We start from the raw sequence: 19,144 nt of genomic DNA, 5'->3' as shown, positions 1-19,144 counted from the left end.
TGCAAATTGACCCCTGGCGAACGATGGACATTTGAAGATAAGTAAGGTGCAACTAAGCGCAACATCACTCCAACAACGTTATTTTCAGCCAACAGTCAACAGTCTTTTGATGATATGTCATGAGGTACAAAATGTTCCAATTCCAGCCTTATCACGTTTACCCAATAAAAAAACAAGTGTGAAACTGGTTATATTCAACATGAGATACACTGCAGGGACATTAGTTTGGTGGTCTGAAACTGACAGATATTGACGGTTTGGGGTGTGAATTAATGTGTGCATGCGTGCGAGCGAGAGGGTGAATGTCCCTCCCTTCTAGCTCAGATAAGAGAGTAGGCTCCTGTCACTGCATTTCCTGTTTGAAAAAAACACACCACTGGCATCCTGTCATGAGACTGCTGCTGTCTGAGGGACTGCCCACCATCACACCACGCCGCCTGTGAGTGGCCATGAATCCATGATAATTACCCATTACTCTTAATCTACCTCAGCCCTCTTTAGCGTTTCATACCTGCCATGCAGGATAAAAAGAGGAGAGAAATACTATAGTCTAATCTGGTTTGTAGATATTGTATACAGCAGTATCCTTTAAATCTAATACATTTGATACATAATGAATGTGTATAGGATACATATAGAGTATATCTGTTGATAGAACATCATTAATACTAAAGCCATAGCAAGGCTAGTGCTATTACAACTCATATGCTTAGAGCTAAGCTCCAGGAGGTTAGTGAGTGATATCAGGATGCTCCCTCCCTGGCTGGAGGACAGAGGGAGGAGAGGACAGCCAGCCCATCTATGCCGTGCCACTGCAGTGCTGCTGCAGGGAAACCCTGATCTGGAACAGGGGTATTCAACTCTTACCCTACGAGGTCTGGAGCCTGCTGGTTTTCTGTTCTACCTGATGGTTAATTGCACACACCTGGTGTCCCAAGTCTAAATCAGGTGAACAATTAAAAAATACAGTGGAACTAGCTTTGAGGTCCAGAGTTGAGTTTGACGGGTTTAGAACATCCATCTTAGAGCTAAATAAAGGTTAAATAAAAAAAATAAAAAAATCCAGCTTAGAGTCTAACTGTGCTGTTGTAGGCTACATGGAAGGCATGGCTGTGCAAAGGTAACTATGTGCAAAAGTAACTATGTGTGTGTTTGTTGGACATCACTGAGCTTCCCATAAGACAGTACCAGATAACAACCAACCCAGCACCTGTTGCAACATGTCATCATGCAACTAAACGGCGAGGAAGAGGGAGTGTGTTTGGTGCAGTCATGCCTCGTTTATCACTGACAAACACCAGTGGTGCTGCCTCCTTCATGGGCCAGTGAAGAATATTCATGCTAATGTCAGAATGTACTGCCAACAACACAAGCACAAACAAGCAGTGGACCTCGCCTGAGTGGAGATGCACAGAGGGGCCCAAACCACAGAAAGGACTGACACACAATTACATTTTAGAATGGAAAAATATAATTTTGTTATAATATCTGTTCCATGGTGATACTGGAAGATAAGGATGTCTCCTTTACTGGTTAAATGTCAATAATTGATTACAGTGGATGATGGACTACTGTATCTCTAAGATTGGCTAGATAGAATTTTGCTAAATAGTACTTTAAAAAATTGGTCATAAAACATGCATAGATTCCTAGATGGTATGTTCTTTCTGGCTGAGAGCACTCATATAAATATTGCCCTGCACTATATGAAGTGTCGATATTAGACATAAATACATGGATCTATGTATAAATGAGAACATTACTTAAATATTAGTGTTAAATTGGATTGAGGCAGGGTGGGTCAACATCCACTACAGCATTTCAATGCCGTCTGTTTTCCCTAAGTTTTTCTCCAGCATTGGAAAAACAAAGCCTGAAGTATATGAGACTTTGTATGGGATGATTCCAGTAATACATATAGGACCTCACAGGTGATAGTCCCATTCAAGCTGTTTGCATACAGGGACAGGGATACTTAAGATGACATATGTTACAATACAATTGTGTACAATTAAATAATGTTAGCTAATAACAAGCAATAAATTACATTTACAGGTAGCCTGCAATAAGATAAATAGTAGTGTCATTCTCATGGGGCAAGTGTCATAGCACATAGGCCTATGTGCTATTGTTCATCCATCCTACCATTCTGTTCTGACAATAGATATTTTTTTATTTAAAAAATGAATCGATATTGTAGTCTATTATACAAGAGTACCTGTAAAATTCACGAATTATAGAAGAGTCAAAGTTAACAATATCTTCACTTGGCTAATTGCAGATAGGTTTAGAACAGAACAAACGCAAAAATAAAAACGGTCTCTTTAAATCGAGAACCTGCCGGGAAGCACCCCTATAATAAGAACAACACCAAAGACAAAGGTGTCTGGTACTTACCGCCACAGACATACAGAGCACTAAAATTGTCCAGAGCATTTTCCCAAAATCAATTAGGACAATTTAGAAAATGCCCATCTCCAGTTCTGAGAAAACGTTAGGCTACTTCTCATCGCACAAGGTGGTATATCATCCCTGAATCAGCAGGAAACATATTCTGTAAATGCTGTACTGGCTAAGGCAATAATAACAATCTACTGCTGGTGTTCCTTCAACCGGCAGTTTTTATAGTCTGTGTCTCGAAGTGGACTGGCTTCAGATAGTATGGGATAAGAGCTTGGTTCTGAAAGAATGGTATAATTCCCATATCGATGATGGATAAGTAACTGAAATTCCGCCTCGTTTGGTCCAGGTTCCTGCGCGGTCTATGCAGCAAAGCAAGGCGATAACTGAACGGGGCGGGTACTGGCGACAGACGTCACCAACGAAACTCGCCCAAACCAGAGATACTGTATATAATGACTAAATGGTATTGTCTCCGCTTTGATGGGAGTGGTTGTCCCAAAGGCGGAAAGGTAGGTGGTCTGCTTATCGGCCTGTATATTGTGGACAAACAGGACTAAACCATCTCGCTTCGTCTCTTCTACCCAAACGCAGTTGACTCGGTTTCCCGGAAGAAATTGCATAGACGGGATTATAGTGGTAGACACTATACAGGTGAACATGTACGTAGGCTAGACTTTATATCTCCGGTACGTTTAATTGAAAATACACAAGGAAAAAAAATGACTAACAGGTTAAAACTGAGGTTACATTTTGATGTTGATAGAGTTATACATATATTATAGATAATTCAATATCGAAATGTTGACGAATAGTCTATATGTTTCAGTTTAGGGCACAGGTGAGGGGATTAACCATGTCCAGTGTGCTTTAGTTGTGCCATCCCCAGGCATATTTAAACTAGGCCAAAGCAAATACAATTTCCCTATGTTTGCCTCCTTATAATGTCAAATTGACAATTAGTCCATTGTGGAACACAGAGAGGATATGTGAATGACCCTATTTTATCATGAATAAAAAAAGCTAAAATATCCGCTATCGAATGGTGGCTTCACTAATACTTGAACTTTTGTAATAGAGGATTTGTGCATGTTTTTGCATGCCATTCAAACAGTGGTGTTGGACTCATATTGGCACAGTCATGTGGATACTGCACATTTTAGGAATGGAAATTCCCTATTTAATCCCCAACATTGGCCACCATTATTACCATGAGACTGCCATATAAATGTTCTACTAAAAAACAGAAGGAATGGTTCACTTCATGTGTGTCAGTAGACAGAAATGGCTCAGGCCCAGCATCAGTGATGTAGGATATTGAGCTTTGCCCAGACAGTGACTCCAAATAGAGTCAATTGATAGATTAGCACAACACACCATCTGGCATGTATGTGAAGGTGCCACTCTGTTTTCTGCTGGGGGGGGGGGGGGGGGGGGGGGGGGATCAGTCTAAGTGGGTTAATGACTCAGCAGAGGGATAGAAAAGGCAGAGATAGAGCCAGATACTGGCTAGTGATTTGCCTGCCTGCCTGGCCAACATTGCTGTGCACTCAAGCTGAGATGTGATTTTCAACATGGATAGCATTCCCTTCGCCTTAAGGGAATCTCTGTTGCTCTCAGATCAGAGTTACTAGATTACCTTAAATAAAACCATATTTTGGAAGGGGAGAAGTTCTGTGCTCAAATGAAATGTTTTAATCAAGTAGAAAATTATGATATGGGGACTGCTAAGTGCTCAGTATTTGTTGAAATTATAATTTTAGACCATAAATGGCTAAGCCCATCCCCCGTGCTCAACACATATGGAATCATGTAGTAACCAAAAAAGTGTTAAACAAGGTCAAATATATTTTATATTCTTCAAAGTAGCCACCCTTTGCCTTGATGACAGCTTTGCACAATTGGGGCATTCTCTCAACTAGCTTCATATGGTAGTCACCTAGAATGCATTTCAATTAACAAGTGTGCCTTTATAAAAGTTTATTTGTGGAATTTCTTTCCTTCTTAATGCGGTTGAGCCAAACCGTTATGTTCTGACAAGGTAGGGGTGGTATACAGAAGTTAGCCCTCTTTGGTAAAAGACCAAGTTCATATTATGGCAAGAACAGCTCAAGTAAGCAAAGAGAAACAACAGTCCATCATTACTTTAAGACATGAAGTTCAGTCAATACCAAAAAGGTTCAAAAAGGTTCAAGAACTTTGAGAGTTTCTTCACAAAAATCATGAAGCACTATGATGAAACTGGCTCTCATGAGGACTGCCACAGGAGAGGAAGACTCAGAGTTCTCTCTGCTGCAGAGGATAACTTCATTAGAGTTAACTGCACCTCAAATTGCAGCCCAAATAAATGCTTCACAGAGTTCAAGTAACAGACAGATCTCAACATCAACTGTTCAGTGGAGACTGCGTGAATCAGGCCTTCATGGATGAATTGCTGCAAAGAAACCACTACTAAAGGACACCAATAAGAAGAAGAGACTTGCGTGGGCCAAGAAACACAAGCAAAGGACATTAGACTGGTGGAAATCTGTCCTTTGGTCTGATGAGTCCAAATTTGAGATTTTTGGTTCCAACCGCTGTGTCTTTGTGACATGCAGAGTAGGTGAACGGTTGATCTCCGCATGTGTAGTTCCCACCGTGAAGCATGGAGGAGCAGGTGTGAGGGTGCTTTGCTGGTGACACTGTTAGTGATTTGTTTAGAATTCAAGGTACACTTAACCAGCAAGGCTACCACAGCATTTTGCAGCGATATACCATCCCATCTGGTTTGCGCTTAGTGGGACTATCATTTGTTTTTCAACAGGACAATGACACAAAACACACCTCCAGGCTGTGTAAGGGCTATTTGACCAAGAAGAGGGATGGAGTGCTGCATCAGATGACCTGGTCTCCACAATCACCCGACCCCAACCCAATTGAGATGGTTTGGGATGAGTGATGGAAAAGCAGCCAACAAATGCTCAGCATATATGGGAACTCCTTTAGACTGTTGGAGAAGCTGGTTGAGAGAATGACAAGAGTGTGCAAAGTTGTCATCAAGGCAAAGGGTGGCAACTTTGAAGAATCTGATTTGTTTAACACTTTTTTGGTTACTACATGATTCCATATGTGTTATTTCATAGTTGTGGTGTCTTCACGTATTATTCTACAATGTAGAATATAGTAAAAATAAAGAAAAACCCTTGAATGAGTAGGTGTGTCCAAACTATTGACTGGTAATGTAGGTCTCCTCTGCTTTCAGTTTATGTCTGTTTCTCTGTTAGTTTAATGCTTCTCTAGCCTATGCGTGGTGGGTAGAAACCACTAATGTCCGGTTTTCATGGATACAGTATCTTCAACCTAGCATCCGTTTCCCATGAAAACCGTATGTGGGCACTCCGCTCAGGTGTTTCTATTACATCTGCTACTTAGGTTAATGTTTCTCTGACCGTGTTCTTCAAGCCAACTGCTGCAATAGGAACACTAAGTTTGACCTCTGCTGGACATCTTGGTCTGTTACATCTTCTGAAGTTTTTGACTTTAGCCTATTGTAACTGCTCAGTGCTCTATCACCTATAATAAAACTCTGTGTATTCAGTGTTTATTTAAGTATTGTAGGCTATTGTAATATTTTGTGTGAGATCTTTTTCCAATAGAATTAATATAGACGTGAATTATACATTCTAAAGTCAAGGCAAGGGAGAGTAAGCTACACTGGAGTGACATGTTGATCCATGGCTCTCTAAAACTAAAATTAATGATTGAATCTTTGCCTTGGAAGCCAGTCATATCTTATTGGCCATTTAGATTGCTGTTTGTTATTTTGTAAGTCTACATCTATGTCAGAGTTCATTGACATTCTCTAGTCCAGCCTATAAACCTACATTTTGGATCCAGTTTTATTCACCTTCTGAAATGCTGCACCTGAATCCTGCCTGTACCCTGATGCTTTGCAACCCCCTGACAAGACTGTAGGGTTCACTATTTTACAATTAGATACCATCATTTTCCAATAGGATTTCAGATCTCTCTAAAATATCCTTTATGGAACGCTGAATTACTTGTTGTAAATTGATTTTCAACACAAGGTGGCAGCACATTCCACTAAGTGTCAAGGTTCATACTGTAACACAGAGAGGTAATGTAGGAAAAGCCAGCAACCAGCAAATACAAATCCATAGTTTTCTGACAGTGGATTAAGTTGCATTAATAATATTACATATATTGAAGTGATGTTACAGACCCAGTGCTAATCTTCATTCTGTATTCTGCTCTAAAATAGATCTCTATGCATCATTCTGAGCCGTCCCCGGTGTCCCTCCATGTTTAGCCTTTATGTGGTTAGATTCATTTGCATAGAATTTGTGTTTACGCCGCTTCTTTATAGGATGTTGGAACTCTTGTCAAATTGATCCAATCAAGCAAATGTGTCTTCTGTACTTCATTTTACAGTGCACTTTGCATGTAGTACAGATAGGTCAAACCAGGATGTCTCTGCTAATAGAGGACAGGGGGAGACAGTTGGGAGTCACTGGGCCAATTCTACATCAGAATTTAGGACCAGGGATTTTTTGGACCAGGAGAAACTTGGGGCCCTAGTCTTAACCTGTGGTCAGAAAAAAAGCTTTAATCACAATGCAGTTTAAACTATGCATGTTTCATTACTCCCTGTCAAATTAAAGGTTAAATACAGTTTAAAAATACCTTGAATCTGCTCCCCGTGATTGTGTTTTTGGCCAGAGTACCAAGCAGGGCCCCCTCTCTGTGTCATTCTCAAGTTCAAATATTTATTTCTATGAAAAATAACAATAAAAGAGGATTACTTTGTAGCCTATTTAATACAATGAAAGCATGGAATGACGCTTATAATAATGTTATTCTACCATGACCAACTGGAGAGATAAAAGTAGATCTATTTAATAATAAATATGAACATCAATCATGTTTCAGTCAATTTTGTTGTCTGTCTGATGATGCAAATGTCAAAACTAATGTTCACCAGGAAAGCAATGGTCACTGATGATGCTCAACACGGATTAAAGTGGTGGATAGAGAAAGAAATCTCCTGTCCATCACACTGTTCATGCTGTGTGCTAATGAACGGATGGCATTCCATTAGTTCCAATTTCCTCTCGCGGGACTCACATTTCTAAATATCGCGAATTCTCCTGCTGTTTATACGTGTGGCAGTAGTTTCAGGCAAGTCCAAGAAAGGTAGAGACTTCCCTGCACAATAATCATTACAAACATAGGTTTGGTAAACTGCTATTCAGCCAAAGGCGAATGGCTTAACTTGCATATCGGTAGTGAATTTGCAAAAAGCACCTTGGCTTAGTAAATACACATAGCTAGCTAGCATTCAAGCTGCTAGCTAACGCAAGAAAACGGATAGCAGATTCCAAACATCTGATAGCGACATTGAAGGACATTATGGGTGAGTATTTTCATTTATGTGGTTCTTGTTTATCGTGATGGCTATCCGATGTTCCCCGCTTCAAATTGCCTGTAGCCAGAAATAGGGATCCATCATCACCAACCGTGCCCGGATTTGGAGTGTGCTCCTTGTGGGATGGATCAATGTACTATCTACGTTTAGCTAGTTAAATTAGCTATTTAACATCAAGCGATAATGTCAGCTAGTTAGCTTCCATGCTAACATAAGCTCTATTTTGCCGGCAAGTTTGCTCAATTATCTAGCTTTGCTAGCTAGCTAACAAGGCAATTCCATGGCCAGGTTTTTGCGTCAGAAGTAATGGTTACTGTATGCCTGTTTTTAGATAGTTAACCAGTTAGTAGTAGCACCAGTTAGTAAAAATGTAAATGTTTTTATCGGTCCAGTGGAAAAGCAAATAGCACGCCACCTCTCCACCCCATCGTTGCTACTTATTTGCTAGTTACGCGTTATGGGGTGAAACCTAAATAAGATTAAGAAGCAACATTTTCCTCCCTCTGCTTGTTAATTTTATACAGCATTTCAAGCCAGGTTTGCCCTAGATTATATTACTTGCAAAAGTTATGGTGTCAAACCCGCTTGACACAACTCATTGACAGTCCCAGTTTCACACCCAAAGTCTAAGCAACACAGAACCTTCTGATAAGTGTGCGCTTGGGGGAAGGCACCAAACACATCTTCCCCATAATCTTGACATATTGCAAAGTGTGAGTCTCAAACTTGCATGTCATGAAGCCATTTTTAAAAGAGCTGTATTTGGATGTAACATTCCGTGTGAAGTTGTTCACACTGTTATGTTGTAAAAGGTTAACACGTATTTTTAAATATGCTGTACACTAGTGTTGAACAAAGTACCCAAATGTCATACTTGAGTAAAAGTATATATACCTTTCATAGAAAATTACTCAAGTGAAAGTCACCCATTAAAATACTACTCGATTAAAAGTCTAAAAGCATTTTGTTCTAAATATACTTAAGTATCAAAAGTAAATATAATTGCTAAAATATACTTAAGTATCAAGAGAAAGTATAAATCATTTAAAATTCCTTCTATTAAGCAAAGCAGGCGGCACCATCTTCTTGTTTTTATGTTTGTATAGCCAGGGGCACACTCATTTACAAAAGATGCATTTGTGTTTAGTGAGTCTGCCAGATCAGAGGCAGTAGGGATGATCATGTGTTGTCTTGGTAAGTGTGAATTGGACCATTTTCCTGTCCTGCTAAGCTTTCAAAATGTAACAAGTACTTTTGGGTGTTAGTTAAAATGTATGTAGTAAAAAGTACATTATTTTCTTTAGGAATGTAGTGAAGTAAAAGTAGTCAAAATTATAAATAGTAAAGTACAGACACCATAAAAAAACGACTTAAGCAGTATTTCAAATTATTTTTACTTAAGTATTTTACACCACTGCTGTACACACGGCATGCTGGTGTCTACGGTTTATCATTGGGTTGTGTGTTTTCTTACCAAGGTTCAGTGTAACTAACTTGCTTTGTAGCAGTTGATATGTTTCAACAAGTCAGACAGTTGTGAGCCCCTTACATTTATTGCCTGTGGCATGCTCTCTGTATTTCCATCTCATAGTTTGTATCAGGCTGCCCACTTTAGCCATATCTCTCTCACTCACTCACTCACTCACTCACTCACTCACTCACTCACTCACTCACGCACTCACTCACTCTCCCCCCCCCCCCCCCCCCCCCCCCCCCCAACAAAAGTGTTTCTGATCAGTGGAAATGTATGCAGATATGAGTTTCCTCTATGCTCATATGTCGGCTAGCAGTCAGTCAGTGTTTGTGTACTAGACTCTAGAGGGGTCTGGGTACAGCTGTGTAGAATGCAGGCAGCTTCCTGGCCGTCTGCTGTTTCAATGTGTAGCTTACATAACCCAGTGACCTTACCTGAGAGGAGGAAACAGTCAAGGCCACGCTTGCGTGTAAGCTGCACATTGAAACAGCGGCCGGCCAGGAAGTACTTGGGTGAGGGAAACAATATTCTGGAGGTCTTTGATATCCAGCTTTATCTGGCCCAGCCTTGAGAAAATGTCCTCCTTGAGTAACTTTACTCATACACCAGGGCAAGCCCCGTGACAGTATACACTGTCTTTCTCAAAGTATTTGTATTCGTTATGGATCCCCATTAGCTGCGTCAGTTACTTGATGTTGTCATGGCTCTATGTAGTACTGTGTGCCTCCCATAGTCTGTTCTGGACTTGGGGACTGTGAAGAGCTCTTGTGGCATGTCTTGTGGGGTACGCATGGGTGTCCGAGCTGTGTTCCAGTAGTTTAGACAGACAGCTCGGTGCATTCAACATGTCAATACCTCTCCTAAATAAAAGTAGTGATGAAGTCAATCTCTCCTCCACCTTTAGCCAGGAGAGATTAACATGCATATTATTAATATTAGCTCTCTGTGTACATCCAAGGGCCAGCCGTGCTGCCCTGTTCTGAGCCAATTGTCATTTTCCTAAATCCTTTTTTGTGGCACCTGACCACATGACTGAACAGTAGTCAAGGTGCAACAAAACTAGGGCCTGTAGGACCTGCCTTGTTGATAGTGCTGTTAAGAAGGCAAAGCATCACTTTATTATAGACAGACTTCTCCCCATCTTAGCTAGTACTGCATCAATATGTTTTGACCATGACAGTTTACAATCTAGAGTTACTCCAAGCAGTTTAGTCATCTCAACTTGCTCAATTTCCACATTATTTATTACAAGATTTATTTGAGGTTTAGGGTTTAGTGAGTGTTTTGTTCCAAATGAAATGCTTTTAGTTTTAGAAATATTTAGGGCTAACTTATTCCTTGCCACCCACTCTGAAACTAATGTTGCAGTCATTTCAGTAGTTGTTGTAGCTGACTTGTACAGTGTTGAGTCATCCGCCGACGTAGACACTCTGGCTTTATCAAAGTCAGTGGCATGTCATTAGTAAAAATGTATAAAAGCAAGGGGGCCTAAACAGCTATCCTGGGGAATTCCTCATTCTATTTGAGAGGCTTCCATTAAAGAACACCCTCTGTGTTCTGTTAGACAAGTAACTCTTTATCCACATTATAGCAGGGGGTGTTGTAAAGCCATAATACACATGTTTTTCCAGCAGCAGACTATGATCGATAATGTCAAAAGCTGCACTGAAGTCTAACAAGACAGCCCCCACATTCATTTTATCATCAATTTCTCTCAGCCAATCATCAGTCATTTGTGTAAGTGCTGTGCTTGTTGAGTGTCCTTCCCTATAAGGATGCTAAAATTCTGTTATCAATTTGTTTACTGTGAAATAGCATTGTATCTGGTCAAAAAAAAAATCCAGAAGGGTTTGTAACAGGCTGATTGGTTGGCTATTTGAGCCAGTAAAGTGGGCTTTACTATTCTTGGGTAGCGGAATGACTTTAGCTTCCCTCCAGGCCTGAGGGCACACGCTCTCTAGTAGGCTTACATTGAAGATGTGGCAATATCATCTGCTATTATCCTGAGTAATTTTCCTTCCAGATTGCCAGATTCTGGTGGCTTGTCATTGTTGATAGACAACAATAATTTTTTCACCTCTTCCACACGGACTTTACGGAATTCAAAAGTACAATTTTGGGTTAAACAGGTTTGGTGCCAAAGTTTAGGAATGGCTAGATAGGACAGAGATCATTGTCTGGCTCAATATATTTAGACATAAACAACAATCCTATACACATGATATGCTAGTGTACATGCTTAATGCACTACTTATAACAGGCAGCTGACAATGACCTTACGACCCCCATGCTGTTGACTAGTTTTATCCCTAATGTGTTTTCATAATGTTAACTATCAAATCAAAGTTTATCGGTCACATACACAGTTTTGCAGATACCGATTGCAGCAAAATGCATATGTAACTGTCACTTGTCTTTGATTGAGCGCCAGTCTCAGCTGAGACAGCAACAGCTTTTATCCACATTTTCCATTACAATGATTTGATCCCCCTTGGTAAATGGCAGGCTACTACTTTGTGCTTCAAATACGCCCCTCTGTTGAAATTGAAAGCAGAGTCTAACGCAGTCTTCTAGATCTATGCCCTATTCTGCTGTGTGGACCTTTGGCAGACACATCATAAGAGAGGCTTCTAAATCAGGATTACTGGACAGCAGCTCAGCATTGGGTTTGGCCCGGGGACAAAAACTCTTGTTATTAGCAATCAATTTAATTGTAAATTGCGTCTCATGGCACAAGCCTAGTCTACAGCCTCCAATGACCCAGCATGCCTGGCTGGCTGTGTCCTGGATGATATTTTTCCCAATATCCCCATTGTCTGATAAACATCTCTGTCTCAAGTAGCACTTTTACAAGCATTTTCACTGGCTAGTTCCCAAGGCATGTGCAGACAGACAAAAAGAGAGAACTGGAGGATATTGAGCAATGGTGGCGGGGAACCAAAAAGGGAAGGAGAGTTCATCTCCAAGTGCCCTCCATGCCTTGCCTAGCCTCACTTATGAAACTCTGCTGTGGAATGAATTTCTCTGGCTGGAAATACACAACATGACCAAAGGTATGTGGACATTTGCTCATTCCACAATCATGGGCATTAATATGGTGTTGGTCCCCCCTTTGCTGCTATAACAGCCTCCACTCCTCTGGGAGTTGGCAGCGAGCTTTACACCACTCCAGCCAATGCTTGGCATTGGGCATTGTGATCTTAGGCTTGTGTGCGTGCGGCTGCTCCGCCATTGAAACTAGTGATGCACCGATATGACATTTTTGGCCGATACCGATATCCAATATTTTCCTTGCCAAAAAAAAGGGGGCCTTTTTAGGCATTCTAGTCCAGTTAAATAATTAACATACACACATGGATGCAGCGGTCTAAGGCACTGCAAGAGGCGTCACTACAGTCCCTGGTTTGAATCCAGGCTGTATAACATCCGGCCGTGTTTGGGAGTTCCTTGGGCGGCGCACTATTGGCCCATCGTCGCCCGGATTTGGCCGGCGTAGGCCGTTATTGTAAATAAGAATTTGTTCTTGACTGACATGCCTAGTTAAATAAAGGTTACACACACCACACTGATCAAAATATTATTTTGTTGGCATTTACGTATGTCCCCATTACCCGTAATACATAGTCAAAACCTATTTATTTTACTTGCTGTGCTGTTTTGTTGTTAATTTGTTCAGTCGTTTCCATCTCAACCAGGATTTCTATGGAACATAGTTTGGGTCGTTACGTGCCAAATAACACTTTGACCAATCAGGACCTGAATATGACTGCACGTCACATAATAATTTAACGCGTTCATTCATTTTTTACGTAGTTATTACTCATTGATTACACTATCACTCGTATTTCATATGTCACAACGAATCATCGATACGTATGCTATGATGCTGGTAAAGTTGTCTCGCGCACCTACAGTGCTGGTCATTAAAAAAAAGCTAGCTAGCTCATGGATGCAAACAATGTTCTTCCCAAAAACATAGCGAAACGACATCTGTCTCAGTAGCTATAGTTAGCTAACTCACTATATAGAACTAGGTGTCATCATCTAAAATAACCCTCATTTATAAGACAGTTCTTGTTTGATTAATGGTGGTCGGACCCATCTGTGAAAATAGCCACAAAGTGAACGTTGCGGTTAGCCTTCAAAATAAAAGTAGGTTATTGACAGTGATGCAAATGAATACAAGTAGTAGAGTTATGCCATAATTGAATAAATCATGCTAAACGCGGTTGGAATGTTGTTATAAAATCAACAAAAGACAATTTTGTTAATTTGACAAAAATCTGAAATCACACTGGATGTGTTATACTTTAGAATTGCGCTGGGGGCATACTTATTTCACTGTACAGCCTTACCTGTGGATTAATGACATGGGGTATCAGTCTACTCAGTGACACTCAGAGAACATTAGCGTCGTAGCTCTTATTGCGGGACTCTGAAACAACTGTGGATTGAGCCACATTTATTGTCAACCTATGTGTATTGAATGCTATTCCCTAGGAAAAACAATACTGCGTGGATGTTTTTGAGTCTGATAACTCTGAGGTGGACGTTGGGAAAAAATTGCTTGGGTATTGAGTAGACTGATACCCCATTTCATTGATCCCCAATCCTTAGGTAAAGCTGTACAGTGCAATATGAATGTCAATACACACAATAGGATGACTGGGGAGGTGATTTCACACAGTCACAGTTCTGAGATAAGAGCTGCAATGCTAATATTTGTGGAAACTCTTAACAGTTGTGCTATGTGGGTGTCACAGTGTAGACTGATACCCCGTTTCATTGCTTCACATTCCAACCTTGTTTAACATGATCTAGTCTGAATATGGCATGATTCAGTTGAAGTCGGAAATTTACATACACTTATGTTGGAGTCATTAAAATTTGTTTTTCAACCACTCCACAAATTTCTTGTTAACAAACTATGGTTTTAGTAAGTCGGTTAGGACATCTATTTTATGCATGAAACAAGTAATTTTTCCAATAATTGTTTACAGACAGATTATTTAACTTATAATTGATTGTATCACAATTCCAGTGGGTCAGATGTTTACATACACTAAGTTGACTGTGCCTTTTAAACAGCTTGGAAAATTCCAGAAAATGATGTCATGGCTTTAGAAGCTTCTGATAGGCTAATTGACATCATTTGAGGCAATTGGAGCTGTACCTGTGGATGTATTTCAAGACCTACCTTCAAATTTAGTGTCTCTTTGCTTGACATCATGGGAAAATCAAAAGAAATCAGCCAAGACCTCGGAAGAAAATTGTAGACCTCCACAAGTCTGGTTCAATATTGGGAGCAATTTCCAAACGCTTGAAGGTATCACGTTCATCTGTACAAACAATAGAACGCAAGTAAAAACACAATGGGACCACACAGCCGTCATACCGCTCAGGAAGGAGATGCGTTCTGTCTCCTAGAGATGAACGTACTTTGGTGTGAAAAGTGCAAATCAATCCCAGAACAACAGCAAAGGACCCTGTGAAGATGCTGGAGGAAACGGGTACAAAAGTATCTATATCCACAGTAAAACGAGTCCTATATTGACATAACCTGAAAGGCCGCTCAGCAAGGAAGAAGCCACTGCTCCAAAGCCTCCATAAAAATGCCAGACTACGGTTTGAAACTGCACATGGGGAAAAATATTGTACTTTTTGGAGAAATGTCCTCTGGTCTGATGAAACAAAAACAGAACTGTTTGGCCATAATGACCATCATTATGTTTGGAGGAAAAAGGGGAAGCTTACAAGCCGAAGAACACCATCCCATCCGTCAACCATGGGGGTGGCAGCATCATGTTGTGGGGATGCTTTGCTGCAGGAGGGACTGGTGCACTTCACAAAATAGATGGCGTCATGAGGAAGGACAATTTTGTGGATATAGTGAAGCAACATCTCAAGACATCAGTCAGGAAGCTAAAACTTGGTCACAAATGGGTCTTCCAAATGGACAGTTACCCCAAGCATACTTCCAGAGTTGTGGCAAAATGGCTTAGAGACAACAAAGTCAGGGTATTGGAGTGGCCATCACAAAGCCCTGACCTCAATCCTATAGAAAATGTGTGGGTAGAACTGAAAAAGCGTGTGCAAGCATGGAGGCCTACAAACCTGACTCAGTTAAACCAGCTCTGTCAGGAGGAATGGGCCAAAATTCACGCAATTTATTGTGGGAAGCTTGTGGAAGGCTACCAAAAACATTTGACCCAAGTTAAATAATTTAAAGGCAATGTTACCAAATTCTAATTGAGTGTATGTTAACTTCTGACCCACTGGGAATGTGATGAAAGAAATTAAATCTGAAATGAATAATTCTCTCTACTATTATTCTGACATTTCACATTCTTAAAATAAAGTAGTGATCCTAACTGACCTAAGACAGGGATTTTGTTTTACCAAGAATAAATGTCAGGAATTGTGAAAAACGTGAGTTTAAATGATTTTGGCTAAGGTGCATGTTAATTTCCGACGAACAGTTCTTGTGCTGACGTCCTCTGAAGTGTTGAGTGTTGCAACAGAGTACAGACAATTTTTACGTGCTTCAGTACTCGGCAGTCCCGTTATGTCAAATCAAATGTATTCATATAGCCGTTCTTACATCAGCTGATATATCAAAGTGCTGTAAAGAAACCCAGCCTAAAACCCCAAACAGCAAGCAATGCAGGTGTAGAAGCATGGTGGCTAGGAAAATCTCCCTAGAAAGGCCAAACCTAGGAAGAAACCTAGAGAGGAACCAGGCTATGAGGGGTGGCCAGTCCTCTTCTGGCTGTGCCGGGTGGAGATGTTCAAATGTTCATAAATGACTAGCATGGTCAAATAATAATAATCACAGTAGTTGTCGAGGGTGCATCAAGTCAGCAGGAGTAAATGTCAGTTGGCTTTTCATAGCCGATCATTAAGAGTATCTCTACCGCTCCTGCTGTCTCTAGAGAGTTGAAAACAGCAGGTTTGGGACAGGTAGCACGTCCGGTGAACAGGTCAGGGTTCCATAGCCGCAGGCAGAACAGTTGAAACTGGAGCAGCAGCAAGGCCAGGTGGACTGGGGATAGCCAGGAGTCGTCATGCCAGGTAGTCCTGAGGCATGGGCCCAGGTCCTCCGAGAGAGAAAGAAAGAGAGAATTAGAGAGAGCGTACTCCAGATATAACAGACTGACCCTAGCCCCCCGACACAAACTACTGCAGCATAAATACTGGAGGCTGAGACAGGAGGGGTCAGGAGTAGAGGTCGACCGATTATGATTTTTCAACGCCTATACCGATTAATCGGACAATGTTTTTTTTTGGTATTTGTAATAATGACAATTACAACAATACTGAATGAATGCTTATTTTAACTTAATATAATACATCAATGAAATCAATTTAGCCTCAAGTAAATAACGAGACATGTTCAATTTGGTTTAAATAATGCAAAAAACGAAGTGTTGGAGAAGAAAGTAGAAGTGCAATATGTGCTATGTAAGAAAGGTTTCAGTTCCTTGCTCAGAACATGAGAACATATGAAAGCTGGTGGTTCCTTTTTAACATGAGTCTTCAATATTCCCAGGTAAGAAGTTTTAGGTTGTAGTTATTATAGGACTATTTCCCTCTATACCATTTGTATTTAATTAACTGTTGACTATTGGATGTTCTTATAGTCACTTTAATATTGCCAGTGTAACAGTATAGCTTCCCTCCCTCGAACCAGCAACACAACGACAACGCTATTAGCGCGAGCTAACTAGCCAGCCATTTCACTTTGATTACACCAGCCTCATCTCGGGAGTTGATAGGCTTGAAGTCATAAACAGCGCAATGCTTGACGCACAACGAAGAGCTCCTGGCAAAATGCACGAGAGTGCTGTTTGAATTAATGTTTACTCGCCTGCTTCTGCCTACCACCGCTCAGTCAAATACTTGTTTGCTTGTAAACTCAGTCAGATTATATCAGGACACGCTAGATAATATCTAGTAATATCATCAACCATGTGTAGTTAACTAGTGATTATGATTGATTGTTTTTTATAAGATAAGTTTAATGCTAGCTAGCAACTTACCTTGGCTTACTGCATTTGCGTAACAGGCAGTCTCCTTGTGGAGTGCAACGAGGGAGAGGCAGGTCGTTGTTGCGTTTGACTAGTTAACAGTAAAGTTGCAAGATTGAATCCCCCGAGCGTTCTGCCCCCGATCGAGGCAGTTAGCCCACCGTTTCTAGGCCATCATTGAAAATAAGAATGTGTTCTTAACTGACTTGCCAAGTTAAATAAAGATTTTTTTTTTTTTTTTACACCTTTATTTAATCTGCAAATCGGCGCCCTTAAATACCGATTTCCGATTGTTATGAAAACTTGAAATCGGCCCTAATTAATTGGCCATTCCGATTAATCAGTCGACCTCTAGTCAGGAGACACTGTGGCCCCATCCGATGATTATGTGAGCTACTTTGGCCTATCAGTTCGCGGCTGAGACGTTTTTGCTCCTAGACATTTCCACTTCACTGTAACAGCACTTACAGTTGACCAGGGAAGCTCTAGCAGGGCAGAAATTTGACGAACTGACTTGTTGGAAAGGTGGCATCCTATGACAGTGCCACGCTGAAATTCACTGAGCTCTTCAGTAAGGCCATTCTACTGCCAATGTTTGTCTATGGAGATGTTTTATACACCTGTCAGCAACGGGTGTGGCTGAAATAACCAAATCCACAAATTTGATGGTGTCCACATACTTTCGCTGCCTCTACCTTGTGGTGACACACTGTGATAGTGTGTTTCTGTTGCCAAAGGGCCTGAGTGAGTTACTGAGCCCAGTCTTTCCCCCCTAATCTTCACCTCATTTAGCATATAGCCTTAACTTCCCTATTATGTTAGTTAGAGCTAGGCCTATACTTGGCAATTATGGTGACTCACAAGAATGTGTACACTTACTTGGGGTTATTAATAGTATGTGGAGTTGTTTGGAATGTGATGCTAAGTTTAAGGCTTTTTCCCCCTTCTACTTCCTGCTTCCAATTGGAGAAACAGACCTGTGTTTATTTGGTGTCCTCGTCAAATCAAATTTGATTTGTCACATACACATGTTTAGCAGATATTAATGCGAGTGTAGTGAAATGCTTGTGCTTCTAGTTCCGTCAGTGCAGTAATATCTAACACGTAATCAAACAATTCCCCTACAACTACCTAAAACACACAGGGCGCTTCAGGCTTGACTTTCAGAATGTGTGTTGTTGGTTTTATAGGGGGCTCTTGGAATCAACACCCGCTTGTTGCAAATGATTTCAGCCTATGTTTTGTAGACTACATTCACCCCAACTTAAGTCAATCAATGTTTTACATGGCATTTGTTACTATTGTGCTCATAATGTGTGAAAGCAACTGAAGTTTTTTAAAAGAAATTTGGTCATTCATGCCTTTCTTACTCAAACCTTTAAATAATATAAGGTACAACCTGGTCTCAGAGCATTTCATATTACTTAATTTAGTGTGATATGTTTCCTATGTTATGTATTAATTTGTGGATGTCAATTACCCATTTTGAATGATATGTTACAAATTACAATTCATATTATATGTTATGAATGATCAAAAATTACAATATGTTTCAACATTTTCGAAATGTATAATATTACACATTCTAGCTAGCTGGCTAACGTTAGCTAGGCTTGGGGTTAGGGTTAAGTTTAGGACTTAGGTTAAAGGGTTAGGGGAAGGGTTAGGGTAGGGTTAGCTAACATGCTAAAAAAGTAGTAAGTATTTGAAAAGTTGCTCAAATACTCCATTTGTCCCTGGTGAGATTCGAACTTGCAACCTTTGGTTTGCTAGACGTTCACGTTATACGCTCACCCACCCACACTGACCAACCACCAC

At 40.6% G+C, this 19,144-nt stretch overlaps 2 protein-coding genes across 4 annotated transcripts in view; one reads left to right on the top strand and one right to left on the bottom strand.

Moving 5' to 3' along the window:
• Nucleotides 1-2,948, bottom strand: part of LOC109866265 (tumor necrosis factor receptor superfamily member 21-like) — a 29,458-nt gene extending 26,510 nt beyond the window's left edge. The window contains exon 1 of the mRNA XM_020454831.2: nt 2,398-2,948. Within this exon, the coding sequence (XP_020310420.1) occupies nt 2,398-2,436 (39 nt within the window). The 5' untranslated portion in view covers nt 2,437-2,948. The remainder of the gene's footprint in view (nt 1-2,397) is intronic.
• Nucleotides 2,949-7,522: 4,574 nt separating this feature from the next.
• LOC109866421 (CD2-associated protein) overlaps nt 7,523-19,144 on the top strand; it is a 97,134-nt gene continuing 85,512 nt past the window's right edge. For all 3 annotated transcript variants that reach the window (XM_020455099.2, XM_020455100.2, XM_020455098.2), the window contains exon 1: nt 7,523-7,813. In XM_020455099.2, coding sequence (XP_020310688.1) covers nt 7,810-7,813 — 4 coding nt within the window. In that variant the 5' untranslated portion in view covers nt 7,523-7,809. The remainder of the gene's footprint in view (nt 7,814-19,144) is intronic.

This window comes from Oncorhynchus kisutch, linkage group LG21, assembly GCF_002021735.2.
Source record: "Oncorhynchus kisutch isolate 150728-3 linkage group LG21, Okis_V2, whole genome shotgun sequence".
NCBI classification, from domain to species: domain Eukaryota; kingdom Metazoa; phylum Chordata; class Actinopteri; order Salmoniformes; family Salmonidae; genus Oncorhynchus; species Oncorhynchus kisutch.
This window is presented reverse-complemented; position numbering and strand designations above follow the sequence as displayed.